The 16,248-nt window shown below is 35.1% G+C and overlaps 1 protein-coding gene across 21 annotated transcripts in view; it reads right to left on the bottom strand.

The window, feature by feature from the left end:
* Positions 1-1,132: 1,132 nt before the first annotated feature.
* Positions 1,133-16,248, bottom strand: part of LOC112810676 (uncharacterized) — a 35,956-nt gene continuing 20,840 nt past the window's right edge. For 7 of the 21 annotated variants that reach the window (XM_073885316.1, XM_073885315.1, XM_073885313.1 and 4 more), the window contains 4 exons: positions 13,630-13,714; positions 12,049-12,175; positions 10,919-11,017; positions 1,133-4,786 (listed from right to left, as the gene is read on the bottom strand). In XM_073885316.1, the coding sequence (XP_073741417.1) occupies positions 3,432-4,786; positions 10,919-11,017; positions 12,049-12,175; positions 13,630-13,638 (1,590 nt within the window). In that variant the 5' untranslated portion in view covers positions 13,639-13,714 and the 3' untranslated portion in view covers positions 1,133-3,431. The other 14 variants (XM_073885314.1, XM_073885308.1, XM_073885318.1 and 11 more) reach the window with 6 other exon arrangements.

The raw sequence follows: 16,248 nt of genomic DNA on the forward strand, positions 1-16,248 counted from the left end.
CAGCTAAAAATTTTCCAAGTATCTGTTTCAAAAATTCCATTGTTAAGTCATTTCTCTCTTCTTACATTTTATTATAATCAGCCAGAAGGAGCCAAGCCACACCTTCAATTTCATTACTCACAAGTTCTACTTCCCACAAAACATGACACGGAACATAATTTCACCAAGTTCTTTTCACTTTGTAAAAAGAACTGCCTTTTCTCCAGTTTCCAATAACATGTTACTCACTTCCATCCGAGACCTCATCAGTACTGCCTTTACCATCCATATTTCTACCAACATTCTGTCAATAATGTATTCTATAAGACTGAAGTTTTCTTTCAGCTTTCTCTTCTGAGCATCACCAAAATTGCCATTAATGTCCTTATTTTTTGCATGCACCTAAAAACTCTCCCAGCCCTTACCTATTATTCAATTCCAAAGCCACTTCCACATTTTTAGGTATTTGTTACATTAACACCCCACTTCTGGTACCAATTTCTGTCTTACTCATTTTGGGCTGCTATAATACAGTACAATAGACTGGGTGGTTTATAAACAAATTTCTCACACTCCTTGAGGCTGCAAGTCTGACATCAGTGTGCCAGCACGGTCAGTTTCTGGCAAGAACCCTCTTCCACAATAAAGACTGCCATTTTCTTGTGTCCTCACATGACAGAAAAGTTTAAGAGAGCTCTCTGGAATCCTTTTGATACGGGGACTAATCTCAATCAGGAGGGATCCATCATCAACACTTAATTACCTCCAAAAGGCTCCACTTCCTGTCATCACATTAGGGGGAAGGATGTCAACACATGAATTTTGAGGAGACACATTCAATCCATTTCAAGGCCCAAATGGTTTCACTGAAAAATTCTACCAAACATTTAAATAATAATGATTCTACACTACCTCTTCCAGAAATTGAAAGGAGGCAATACTTCGAAACCCATTTTATGAGGCCACCATCACCATGTTAGCAAAATGAGGCAGACAGTTGAATAAAAGAAAACTACAGGCCAGTAATCCTCATGAACACTGATGCAAAAATCCTCAAAAAGAAAAAAAAATCCTCAACAAAATATTAGCAAATCATAGTAGTCACAGCAAATCCAGCAATATATTTATGTACTACATATATGTGAAGTATGCATTACAAACAAATGGAGTTTATTCCAGTGATGTAAGGTTTGGTCAATATTTGGAAATTCATGAAGATAATCCATCGTAACAGAGGAAAAGAGAAAAATCACATTTTACTCATTATATCAACTGGTGCATATTTCAAGTAGAATTTCAAGGATATATAAAGGGTTCCATGGCAGTGTTTCCAGATAGCAAAGTGTTTTCAAAGTTATAATTGGGCCTGAGAGGGAAAGAAAAAATCAAATATATGGTACTGTCCTGAAAATGTAGTCTCAGAATAATGATGAACGTTATTATCCTTTCTGTGAAACAACAGGGCTTCTAAGAATTTCAGTCATTTTTCCACAGCAGCCTCATAGGGAGGCCAATACAGAGAAAAGCCTGTTGATCTTTTGTCTGAGTGACCCCTAATAAAATCCACTGAAAATACAGTTTTTAAGACAAGTGTACTACTTGCAGCACTGCAAGCTTGAACTTAATGGGATAGAAACAGTACAGGGTGAAAGGGCCTTGGGATCCCAAAACATCTACGAGCTAAAAACCGTCTGAGAAAACTACTCAGCTGTAAACACAGGTTACCTGTGTTTCATGAGAGGGGCGGGAAGCATGACTCAGGGTAGAACCAAGACCTCAGTATTCAAACATGCTACTTGGGAAAAGAAAAGACACTTAAATTGGGTTCTCTATTATGTAATAATGCAACCCACTGAATATCACAGCAGAGAAATGTTGTGAGAAACAGAATATACTACATTCTTTTTAAAAAACTAAATCTTCAAAACCTCATGTGTATTTTACACTTACCACCATTTTAATTCGAACTAGCCACAATTCAAGTGCTCAATTTTGAGTGCGCAACATATTGCTGGCAACTATCTTATTAGACAATGAAGGTCTATTCCATTAATTTCCATATTTGGTTGTAGTAATTGCTTTTTAAACTCATTTTTTAAAACATATGAAATACTGTGGGACAGGCATGATAACAGAGGTAGCAATAGGTGAACTAGATAAAATCTGGACCCTCGATTTTTATTTCCCAAATACGGTATAGCATATTTAATATCCCAATGTGCAGAGCTTTGACAACATCCACAAATTTTGATATGTAGTCATTTAAAAAAATCATTTACTTCAATTGGGTTATAATTCCATAGCTAATTTTATCTTTAAAATATTATGGGAAAATTGAAATACATAAAAGTAGAGAAATTAGCAAAAACAAAATAAACAAAAACCATGTACCCAAGACTCATCTTACCATCACTTTGTATCCATCCTTATTTTCCTTTTGCATGAGCATTTTTAAAAAGTTCCAGACATCATTATCATCTTGTGTATAAACTTACCTTTTTACATAACCACAATGCTATTATCACACCTAACAAAAACATAATTTTTAAATATTATCTAATACTGTCAATACTCCCATTTCCCTAATTGTCATAAAAATGTCCTTTTTACATGTTTGTTCTTGTGAATCTAATTCATTGCATTTGATTGGTATACATTTCTTCAGACTCTCTTAATATCTAAGAGTTCCGCCTCCCCTTTTTCAATGCCATTTTATCGTTTGAGAACTCAGGTTATTCCTCTTGTAGAATTACCCACATTTTAGATTAGTTTAATTGCTTGTGTCATGTTCTTCTGTTCCCTGAATTTTCTCTAAAGTGGAAGTTAGATCTTGACGCTTAGATTCAGGTTCAATATTTTTGGGCAAGATGCGTCAGCCTTATTGTAACACATTAGGGGGCACAAAGTGTTTTATCCTATTTTTCATGAGATTAAAATCGATCAGTGGGTACCTACACTGGTCTTAACCTTTATTGGGAATTGTGCCTAGATCCATTATTTCATTATGTGCTACAAAACTCTAACAAAGAACTTTAACTCATCAACTTCTAGTTGCCCTAAAATACAGTTCAATAGGAAATGCAGGCTAAATGACTTTCCTTTCAATTATCATTTTTGGAATGAGTTAGTGTCCTAGCAACCTCCATATGTATATTATACAGACAGGAGGACAGAGGTGATATAATAGGGTAAGATCAAAAGCTCTTCTATATTTACTCCTTTAAGAGTTTCTTTCTAGAACAAGTTTCCTGAAGTTTAACATGGTTTTTGATGCTGAGGAAAGGCTTCTACAAATTCATGAAATTAATATACCCTTTCCTTCAAATAAAACCTCTTATTCAGCTTAGTTGTAAGCATGAAGCCAAAGGGATTACTGTATTCAAAAACTTCCCCTAGAATTTATCTTTTAATGCCCCTTAACACAAAATTCACAGTGGAAGACTTTCCTATAGTTATTTAGTTACGTTATGAATTCGCTGATGGTAGGTAAGATGGGAATGTTGTCTAAATGCTTTTTTACATTCCTTACATTTGTATGGTTTTTCACCAGAATGAATTCTCTGATGTTGAATAAGGGATGAATGAAGTCTAAAGGCCTTTCCACATTCCTTACAGTCATAGGGCTTCTCACCAGTGTGAATACTCTGATGTTGAGTAAGTTGTGATAGCAGTCTAAAAGTCTTCTCACATTCCTTACATTTATAAGGTTTCTCACCAAAATGAATACTCTGATGTTGAGTAAGTTGTGAGAACAGTCTAAAGGTCTTCCCACATTCCTTACAATCATAGGGTTTCTCTCCAATATGAATACCCTGATGTGAAATAAGTTCTGAGTAACGACGGAAGAACTTCTGACATTCCTTACATTCATAAGGTTTCTCACCAGTATGAATTCTCTGATGGAGGGTCAGATGATAACCACGACTAAAAGTCTTCCCACATTCTTTACAATCATAGGGTTTCTCACCAGTATGGATTCTCTGATGGAGAGTGAGTTGTTGTCTCACTCTGAAGGCCTTTCCACATTCCTTACATTCATAGGGTTTTTCACCAGTATGAAGTTTGTGATGTACTCTGAGGCCTGTACTACACAAAAAAGCCTGCCCACAGTCCTTACATTCGTAGCACTTCTCAGCAATATTAAGTCTCTGATGTCGTGTAAGGTGTGCATACTGTCTAAAGGTCTTCCCACATTCCTTACATTCATAGGGTTTCTCACCAGTATGAATCCTTTGATGGAGATTAAGTTGTCCTCGCACTCTGAAGGCCTTTCCACATTCCTTACATTCATAGGGCTTCTCACCAATATGAGTTCTCTGATGTACTCGAAGATCTGCACCACATGTAAAGATCTTTCCACATTTTTTACATTCGAGGAGTTTGTCAGAAGTATGAATTCTCTGATGTCGACTAAGGTGGGCACACTGTCTAAAGGCTTTTCCACATTCTTTACATTCATAGGGTTTTTCACCAGTGTGAATTCTCTGATGGAAAGTAAGTTGTTGGCGCACCCTAAAGGCTTTCCCACAATCCCCACATTCGTAGGGTTTCTCTCTATTATGAATTCTCTGATACAGAGTAAGAGATGTGAGTTTTCTGTAACTGGGCATTTTTTTCACTTGCCTGAAATATCCCTCTTGAGGACCTTCTGGTCCCTCAAACTTTTTATATTTATAATCTTTTCTGATAAAGGAGTCTTCAAGGCCACAACTTCTAATTCTTCTCATTATCTCCCACTGAGATAAATTCATTTCATAAATATCCTTTTCTTGAAATAACCTTTTAGTGTCATATCTGGATTCTAAATCTGCAAGAAAAGATAAATACATGCTATCTTCTTATTCTAGAAAAAATAAACCAGTAAATATAAACTTTATAATAGAAAAAAAAAGAAAATAAAGCTCAGTTGAAGTAAATGAGCTAAAAATCTCTAAAGTAATCATGTATTTGGGTGCAGGTCAAAGTCTGAGAAACTTCACTTAAATTTTTAAATAATTACTCCTTTTAAACAGAATGTACAAACATCTCACCATGAATAACATGGCTTTTGTTTACCATATCATCTCAAGTCATTGTCCCCTTTCTTCCCTATATTCCTATTCCATTAGCCTCCTTTCAGCTCCTAGAATATGTAATTATCTTTCCATTTCTTAGCTTTTCACTGTCTATTAAATCTCCCAGAACTGCCAACTTGCATTCTCTACATAGTTGGGTTCCTTTCATCCTTTAGGTACCATGTTAAAAATCAGACCCACGCTGCTGACTTCATCTAATTTATATCCTTTACTTTCTATCCAAGTAATTTGTTTCTTATTTCTTAACATTTTTTCAATTTTGTTGTTACATACATATTCATAAATTTTCCTATTTTTTTATTCTCTTTATTTTCTTACCTTAAACTTTCCCAAGGGCAGAAACAATTCATTTACCACTGAATAACAAACCCATGGCATATAGTAACTATTAATTATTAAATTCTCATAATTAGTTAACAGTTTTTACATATGTTCCCTTGCTGCTAATCTTATACCTTACTACACTGATTTAATATTTTTTATTACTTCCTATACAGATGGGAAACAACAGCACATCTAAGCTATCTCAAATATATAAATGAAAAATGGTGATTTCTTTACATGTGATTATCTTTCCCATTGTCTACTTTCACTTAGATATCTCCACTACAACTCATTTTCTACTTTGCATAGTCATGAGTAAACTCTGTTTTCACAAGGTAGTGAGAGGTTCTACTTTATCTTTATTTCAGCTTATATAACTACACATATCTATGTTACAAATACTCAACCTGTTTTGTTCCTTCATACGCTTCTCTATATTCTCCCTAAGGTCCTCAAAGCCAATGCCATTTAGGTTCTACCTAGGGAGTATTTTAGTGATTTTTCAGGCATAAGAATGAGTTTATATCATAGTAACAAGCTAATAAAATTCTGAGCAAAGAGATTTTTCTCAAATGTATATTTTCTCAAAATTTTTACAATAAGAGTTCACTACTTTTCAAAAAGAAAATGGTATTTTTAAGAACCTGTAATACAGGAACACTATTTTTAATATGCCCAAACTGGAAAGAATCCAAGTGTTCATCAGAATTACTATGCAAATTAAAACATATTGTAGGAACACAATACTGTATAACAATGAAAATGAGTAATCTACAAGTACATGCAACAGCATAGGTCAATCTCACAAACATAATGATGAGTAAACAAAGACAAACATGAAAGAATATATACTGTATAGTTCCATATTTATGAAGTTCGAAAATGGTAAAATCTATATAGTTGTTAAAATTCAAGATAGTGGTTAATTTTGGTGGGGAGGAAAGACTGGAAGGAATTAGGAGGGACCTTCTAATATCCTAGCAAACCTCTATTTCTGTGCTAGTCAGATGGGTGTGATTACTTTGTGAAAATTCAGTAAGCTGTTTGCTTATGATTTCAGGGTTTTGGTAGGTATTTATGTTTCAATAAGTTTGTTTAGAAAAGGATATACTGGGGTGCCTGGGTGGCTCAGTCAGTTAAGCGTCTGACACTCGATTTCATCTTAGTCATGATCTCAGGGTCGTGAGCTCAAGCCCTGTGTCAGGCTCTGCACTGAATGTGGAGCTTGCTTAAGATTCTCTCTCCCTCTGCCCTTCCCCACCCCAACCACATGCACATGCTCTCTCTCTTAAAAAAAAAAAAAAGATATGTTAAAAACATTAAAGGCAATAATGATTTAAATAGTGTATATAAAATATGAGCAGAGACAGGTAAATGAGTATTTCCTTTTCCCCTTAATTCCCTCTTTCCTCCCGCTTTCCCTTTCTCTCTCTTCCCCTTTCTCTCTGTTTCCATTTCCCTACCTAAGAAAGCAATAAAAAACTTTGGCAACTTGTAAGGATCTTCAGGAAAAAGTCAATTTAAGGCTTAAGACAAATAAGATGGAAATGATATATTAAATGACCAGTAATTAGCTAAATAATAATGGCAGCAAATAAATAGGCAGCCATAAAGATATGACAAAGGTTATAAGATGGTAAGTTCAAAGGATTTACTTGTAAGTTAAAAAGTAAAGACCAGTAATGTAAAAGGAAAGTCATTAAAAAAAAAACAAACATAAAAAAGGAAAAGTCATGGTCAAAATAAAAATAAAGCTGAAACATCTGCAAGAAAAATGAGAAAGTGTTGACAGCATAAACGCCCATATAAATTGATATAAGAAATATTAAACAATGGAAACAGTAATAAAGGAGATGAGCAGTCAAAATGCAAAACAAGTATAAATATACACAAAAATAAAATGTCCATATTCACCCCCTCTCTCTCTCTCACACACACACACACACACACACACACACACACACACACACACACACAAAGTAGAACAAGTTATGAAACTCATCCTATAGGGGAACCAGGCTGGCTCAGTTGGTGAAGCATGTGACTCTTGATCTCAGGGTTTTAAGTTTGAGCCCCATATTGGGTATAGAGATTACTTAAAAATAAAATCTTTAAAAAATTAAAAAACTCATCCTATAAAACGTAGAGGTTTCCATTAAAAAACAAAACATTCCCAATGTGGATATAATGAACCTGACACTCTCATATATGCCCCCACCACTTAAAAGATATGCCAGATTAAGACCTTGCATTTTGAATATTCTCACCTAGGAGACTATAGCATGAACACTGAGCTGTAATCTTATGATTTGTATAAACAAAAAGTCAGCCATATTTGTTCCCAAATTTGTTTATGCCAATTCTTACCACTGCAAGCAACTAAGACAATCATTTCTATAAAAACAACATTGAATACTTCAGGTTCTTGTTCTACTTTAAACTGAAACTAGAAATATAGCCTTCCCATTATATGTGTGATCTAATCAAGAAAGAATTGGCTGGACCTACAATGAAACAAAAAGCCAAACTAAGTATCAAAAGATTGGCCTATGGTAAGAAATGTTAATGTTACAACTTTTAAGATATATGTAAAATATTTAACCATTTAAAATTAATAAACCAAACACTAGTTTGGATTCTACTGAATCAAGAACTTTAGTAAAAAATGCTAATGTGCAAGCAAAATATTAGCCCCTCTTGGATCAATATAAAAGGAGAAATGTTATTTCCATTTCCAGGGTATCAGCTTTCATTAAAAAGAAAATGAGGAGAATATTACCTGGTCACAAAATTCATTTCCTAAGGTGTGGTGTCTTTAATCACCTTTTTTCCTTTGTTGATACAAGATGATATGGGATATATATTTATGATAGAGGCAGTTTTAGTCACATTAACACCAGGGTTAATGTATTAAAAGAAATCTGTAAATATTAAAACCCTATGACCACAGAGTTATATTTCTGAGAATCAATACTGACTACATACTGAATAATCCATAATGAATTCCAATAAAATGTTAAATAATCCTCACATTCTGCTGATAATCTCTTTATTTCAACAAGAAATCAGAAGCATTTTAAAGGAAAACATGTATTCTCCTTCACGTTATTCAACCAACCTGTGTCCCTATCCTTGTCATACGCATGAGTTTTCTTCATAAATTGGCTGACTCCTTCCCATCTACTGAAGGCCATTCCTTACAAAATTATCCTATCTCTCTCCTCCATCAACTTTCCTCTCTTTGAAATCATTCCCATCAACATATAAATATGTTCTAATACTTCACATCTTTTTTTTTTAAGATTTTATTTATTTGCTAGAGAGAGCGAGCGTAGGGGAGAAAGAGTGAGCGAGAGTACAAGCAAGGGGAGCTGCAGGCAGAGGGAGAAGGAGCCCGATGCGGGACTCAATCCCAGGACCCTGGGATCATGACCTGAGCTGAAGGCAGCTGCTTAACTGACTGAGCCACCCAGGCATCCCCTAATACTTCACATCTTAAAAGACATTTCATGTATCCCATGTGTCTGCTTTTATGGCAGAATTTCTCCAAGACTTGTATATACTTATTTTCACCACTGTCTCATGTCTCATTTTCTTATCCTTTTATCTCCCAATAACTTTAAAATAAAACTTTACTACAGAGTATCTCTAATATACACAAAAGTAAAACAGTATAATGAATATCCATGCATCTATGACCCAGCCTCAACAACCACCAACCCATGCCCAATCCAGGCCAATGCACAGCCCAATCCACTTTCCTCACATTATTTGAAGCAAATCCCATATACTAATTTTTTCTACTTAAAGGATTTATCTCTAATCATACCATTATTCAAATCTTTAAAAAAATGAACAGTAATTCTTTAAGATTATAAAAAATAAGTGTTTATACTTCTAATCTCAAACATAAAATTTTAAACAATTTAAAAATAGTAAATTGATCCCCCAAAAAAGTCCAGAGAGTACAACTGGCTGACAGGTCTTTTATGTCTTTTAATCTAAAGGTTTTCCTGCTTTCTTTCGATTTCCCTTGTAATTTATTTGTTGAAGAAACTGTTTTTTGACCCTATAGCGTTGCCCATTTCTTAATTTTGCTGACTATTATCCCAAGGTGCAGCAGAACATATGTTCCTCTATCTTCTTCCCATAAATTGGTAGTTAGCTTTAGAAACCTCATCAGACTTAGGACCAATTTTATTGGCAAAGTTACTTCATAGGTGATACTGTATCCTTTCATTTGAAGAAATATGTCTGGGGCGCCTGGGTGGCTCAGCTGGTTAAGTGACTGCCTTCGGCTCAGGTCATGATCCTGGAGTCCCAGGATTGAGTCCCACATCGGGCTCCCTGCTCAGCGGGGAGTCTGCTTCTCCCTCTGGCCCTCCCCCCTCTCATGCTCTCTCTCTTTCTCATTCTCTCTCTCAAATAAATAAAATCTTTAAAAAAAAAAACAAAGAAGAAAACGTCTGATTGTCTCTATTTCTGTGATGTTATTAATGTTTAATTTGATATTTAATGCCCAGATCCAGTTGTTCATTATGGGTTCCAAAATGGTAATATTCTAATTGTCATCTTTCATTTATTCACTGAATATTTTTTTTTAAGATTTTATTTATTTATTTGAGAGAGAGAGAATGAGAGAGAGAGAGCGCACATGAGAGGGGGGAGAGTCAGAGGGAGAAGCAGACTCCCTGCTGAGCAGGGAGCCCGATGCGGGACTCAATCCTGGGACTCCAGGATCATGACCTGAGCCGAAGGCAGTCGCTTAACCAACTGAGCCACCCAGGCGCCCTGAATACTTTTATTAAGAAAAACATCCCTCTATCTAATATTGGTACAGTTCTTATAAAAAATACTTCTTATAAAGAATACTTCTTTTCCTTTCTATTTCCCAAATAAGTTAAATCTCTAGTAGTTTCCAATGGTGAACAATTTGCTATTAGTATCACTAAGAATTTATGGAATTAAGCATATTTTATGTGTTACAATACACTGCAGTTATGTGTATAGTCAAATGATTCCATCTTTGACCAGCTGGAGCGTCTTACAACTGGTTCCTCTTCTCTGACCTCCTTATCTAAAGTTACCCCATTCATCCATCATAATTCTCCACATTCTTACCCTACTTACATTTCTTCATAACTTAATCATTTCACGATATTTGGTAATCCATTTGCTTATTTGTGTATTGTATGACTTCCCTACGACAATGTAAACTTCATGAAAAGAGAACAATGGAGAAATATGTATATAAAAGATGAACCAGAAATGAATTAGATCCAAAATACAGGTAAAATGGTTGCCATTATGAAGTTTCCCCCCACTGAAATGACAGGGAGATGGGAGAGTGAAGAAACAAGTGGTAAGTGGAAGTATAGATGAAATTTCTTTCCTGGCTATGCTGAGATCTGTTTTCTTCCCAGGTTTCAGGTCTTCTCTTCATTATCAACATCTATGGGGTGTGTTACCTTCCCAACCAGCAGCCTGTGCCTTGCAGACACAGATAACCACATATCTCTGCCTGATTAGCACTTACTCACCTAGGCTCCTTCTTCTTCTCTCGTCCCTCACAACCATCCAGGGTTCTTTCCCTTGCTCTAGTAGGGTAATCACATCTGGCTTAGAAATGGAACATCCTGCTTGAAAAAACATAATGGTACATAATAAAGAAAGAATTAACTTGATAGAGCTCTCAGAACAAAGAGGAGTAACGGGATTGAAACACATTCATATTAGTGTTACTTCAGGGTCACAAGGAATAACAAGAACAGAGGAGTAGGAACATTGTCTTATTTTAATTTAAACTCATACAAGAGTCCCTCTCTTGAGAGAAGTAATGATTTGGGGGATTTTTTTTTGTTTTTTTTTTTTGAGGAAGTAATGATTTGAGAATACTGGTTTCAAATCCTGCCTCTACCACTTGGGTTGCTATGGCCTCAGTTTTCTCAGCTGTAAAAAGGAGGTATTATGTCTATCCATTGGACTGCTGTGAGGTTTGATTTTATAAATGTAAAGTGCTTGGATGAGTGCTTAGTACATAGTAAACACTATATATATATATATATATATATATATATATATATATACACACTTATTAGATGCTTTTATTAGGTATTTTGTTATTTTGCTAAGAGGAAAATAGTTTCTAACCAGGATATACATCCAATATTAAATGCAAAATTCATGTATTTTAAACTTTTAATCATAAATCAATTAAAAGGCAGTATTTCTGCTGTGGTAAATTGAATGTGTCCACTTGAGTTTTAACAAACTGTTGATTCAACCCAGCAACATATACATTGTATAAGCTTTTTAAATAGATATGTGGAGCCAGACACCTCTATAGTCTTCCTACTCACATTGCAAGTAAACTAACAGATAATATGCCATGCATAGCAATAAGAAACCAGATTTCTTTGACAATGGTTTTGCTGTGAGTGTCTGAGAATTTGTATCTAGCTGTCATTAAAGAGGAGCAATTAACAGAAAAGGCACAGAAAGACATAAAGGTCACTGGATTATGGTGGAAGCTAAAGGTGCTATTTAATTGCTTATTAGCTATAAGGTGCCTATTCCCAACTACAAAGCAGATACTCAGCTAATTTCTAGAAAGACAGCCATGAAATTCAGCCCTGTGAATTTCTAAATTATATGACACGGATAAGCTTACCCACTGACACCAAGTTGCTATAGTTCTCTAATATCACATCTCTGTACAAATTCCTCTGATATGAGTTCAGGCATTCCCACTCTTCCTTAGAAAAGTCTACAGCCACATCTCTGAACATCACCAAATGCTGAAATGACAAACCGATGTATTATTTCTAAAATTATTCATTTCCCTAAAGGGCCAATATTTAAGCTTTTGCAAGCCACTTGTGATCTGTTTCATATCCTTCCCCTTTCCCTTCCTTTTTAAAATAATTCTTTCAAAACATAATTAACTCAAAGGCTGGAAAAAACAGGCCAAGGGATGAATCTGGCTCACAAGCTGTAGTTTGCCAACCACTGCTAAAGAAAAAACTTCCTTTGTACCATGGAATACCTAATTTTACTTATTTCTATGTATGTTCACATAGTTAATCAGAATTTCACAATTAACTGAAATAGGGTTCATAAGAACACTGCTCGCAAAGGGCCTAAGTGGGCCTATAAAAAAATTCTCAATAAATGTGCTTTATTCTAACCTCTTTTCCTTTAAGAATTAGGAAAAAAAAACAAAAAACTGATGAATTTCTTTTCCTCCAAATGAAACATGAAATCTGTTTTTAAAAAGTAGTTTGTATAAAATTAATTTCTTCCAGACCTGACTTCATCACTATATCATTAGCATTTTTCTTTGTTGTAACAAATACTTTACTGAATATTTTTAATTTACTAAAAAATAGTCCATTTGTGTTAGACTTAGGAATGATTGTATTTAGGTATTTCTATACTTTTAAATCTATTAAGTTACATTTAGAATTCAGGTTACACAAAATCTCTGAAGCTGCAATGTCCAATATGCTGGCTTAGACACGTGATGACTGAGGACTTAAATTGTGGCTAGTCCAAATTTAGATCTGCTGTAATTCAAAAATACATACCAGTATAAAAAACTTTAGAAATAAAAAAAAAATAAAAGATCTCAATAATTTCAATATTGATTACACTTTGAAATGATAACATTTTGGGTATATATATGTGCTATATTGAGTTAAATAAAACATTAAAACTAACTGCATGTGTTATTTTTTACTTTTTTTAATATGACTACGAAAAAGTTCAAGATTATGTAAAGTGCCTTGCATATTATTCTATACTTTTTATGAGACTTACATGCTGCCTACTGCCTTTAAGAAGGCACTAATTTTATATTTTAAATATGCAACTTCTAGAAAATTTTTAATTACATAGGTAGCTCACATTATAATTCTTTTGGACAGTGTTGCTCTAGTGTTCTCCATTACTGAGAGCTTCAGATCAAACAATTCCCTCTAGGGACTTCAATTCTATTTTATCTCTGCTCCAGACAAAGACTGAACACACAGTCAATACACTGAATAATTTGGTCAATAGACACATGGACATGGGTAGAAAAGAGTGAGGTACATGGGGGCCTGGGCTGCCTGGTTCTATCCCTTACTAGAATGGGAAAGACTGGGGAGAAGCTGTCGGATGGGGCTCTGTTAGGAAGTTTCAGGATATCTAACAAAAGTTGTCATATAACCTGAAAAAAATTACAGCACTTTGAACAGAAACACCAACTTACATGAGCCATGATTTCAGATTGTAAAAACTGGTCAGTTTTCCTCAAAGGTCATTTGCTGGAGAAGTAGAGTCCACAGAAGCTAGAGCTGGGGTAAGAAGGTAAAGCCGTAAGAACGAAATTGCCCCAGAACTCCCAAATTTTAAAATGTCACACTACTTCTCCCTTCCTACACTCCTCCCCCCCTCCAACACACAGACAATGAGAGGTAGGAGGTAGTTTAGAAAAAATATATGTCCTCCTCAAAACCACAGGAAAATCAGTTGCACAAGGACAGACACAGAGCAGACACTTGCATGGAAGCTCATGTCCAGACACTTCAGCAGGAGGGTTTCCAGTCAGTCCCCTACCCCAGCGAGGCTGAGCTGGACCTGAGCATGGGCTGCCCAGGCCTGTCCTGAGCAGATCCATCTCCCTCCATTCCCACCTTCCCAGCTGAGAAGTGGTTGTTACATCATCTGACCCAGAACTTCTTTCTAAGACTCAGGAATGTGGCTGGCCTCCCTAAACCTGAAAACAGAAAATACTATGGATAAGAATTTCCCAAACTTTGCTAGACACTGGAATTGCCTGCAGATCTTTAAAATATACTGATGCCTGGCTCCCATCCCCCAAATATTTTTATTTCATTAGTACAGAGTGTGACCTGAGAATCAGGATTTTAAATCCCACTCAGATTTTATAAAATTTCTGACAGATCATCGTAAGGGGCAACAAAGTTCAATAATTAAACTTTGTGTACATCAGAATCACCTGGAGGGCTTATTAAAACAGTTTGCAGGGCCTCACTCTTAGAGTTTGGCATTTCGTAGAGGTTTGGAGTTGGGCTTGAGAATTTGCAGTTCTAAAGAGTTCCCAAGTGATACTTGGATGTTGCTGGTCCAAATGACACAATTTGAGAACTACCTGCATAGACCACACTAGCAGCCTCTACCATGGCAAAACTATACTTGCACACTGGGATTCCTTCTTGGGGGAAGGGTGCACTACCACCCTGAGCTCACCAGTCACCATTTGCCTGTTCAGAATCATCAGAACTGCTTGCACAATCTCATTTATCAACCCATCTCTCTTGGTACTCAGGCTGGAAGAAGTGATTTGTGAAACCTGAGCATGACTAACTCTCTAGAAAGTAGAAATAACTCATTAGTTAAAACTCACTAGTAACTAAGGAAATGCATATTAAAGGAACTGGATTGACAGATATGAAAAACTGATAATACTTCTTATTACTAAGAAATGGACACTCATGGTATGTTGTAGAAAGAATGAAAAAATGTTGGAAGGTGTTTATAATGGGACAAAAAAAGCTAGAAAGAACCTAAATATCCTTTAGCAGGTTAAATAAATTACCGTGCTTTCACACAATGGCACTAAAAACCCACTAAAAATGGGGTTGTCTGGCTGGCTCAGTTGGAAGAGCACGTGACTCTTAATCTAGGGTCATGAGTTCAAGCCCCACATTGAATGTAGAGGTTAATAAAAAAATAAACAAACATTAAAAAAATAACTTTTTAATAAAAAAACACTAAAAATGAAGGTAAATTCTTATTTGATGTTGTGGAAAGATGGTCACTACAAATTGCTGGGAGAAGGTAAGTTAGGAAATAGTTTTGTACAGTGATTGTGTGTTTGACAGGAAAACTACATCCATACACATGCATGTATATGCAGGTTTATGAAAGTCTGTGAATGGAGTTTGAATAAAATTTTATTGTGTTACCTTGATGATGATATCCCAGGTGATCTTTATCTTGTTCTCTAAAAGCTTATATCACTTATACCTGGACATAAATTTAAAATAGCTCTGCAAGGAATATTATATTACAAAAAGCCCCAAAGTTCCACCCATGCTAATCTTTCCCTAGCTTCCAAATCTAGAGACCAGCCTCTCTTAGCTATTTCTTTTGGTATTTAAACTCCATACATTTAGCGTGCTGATATTACTACTTCTGAATTTTTAGTTTTAGTCACTCTTTGCTGAGGTTAAAATAATTTTGTTTTTTGTAAGCTTAGTTTTCTAGGAAATTATCATTAATTCATTTCTCAAACTCTCACCCAAATAAAGGATCAGGAGGATGAATGAAGCTTTTGGCATAAAATAGCACAGTGGTCTATTTCATATTGTAAGAATCCTGCAGAAATTCAGCCAAACACTTCAGAGTATCACCTGTAACCCACCTGGTAAAAATCAATGCCGTATTCCTTAGTGTTCCTCTCTCTGAAATCCTACATGACCATGAAGTGAAAAGTTAGGTAAGTAATATCACAGAGAAAGCCTGTCAAAGGAATTGCTCAGGCAGTTTGAATATTACTGCCCAATAGCTGATTTCTTAAATGATTTATAAAACATCCATAAAATACTGAATACTAAAGTAATTATGAATTGCTAAGTTCTAGAGAACAGTTAAGGAATAGAAAGTATTCAAGATACACTGAAAGAAAAAAAAATCGGTTTATAAAACAATATATAATATAATTAGTGATTTTAAATCATTAATGTGAAACAAACATCAGTAGATGGGGGGAAATCTCCATATTTCAATCCTGACATTTTAAAATTAATTTTAAATTATAATTAAGTCTCTCAATTTAAATGCCATTTCTATCATAAGAATTATA

This window comes from Callorhinus ursinus, unplaced genomic scaffold (assembly GCF_003265705.2).
Source record: "Callorhinus ursinus isolate GAN/ISIS: 27379988/994484 unplaced genomic scaffold, GSC_fseal_2.0 scaffold61, whole genome shotgun sequence".
Taxonomy (NCBI): domain Eukaryota; kingdom Metazoa; phylum Chordata; class Mammalia; order Carnivora; family Otariidae; genus Callorhinus; species Callorhinus ursinus.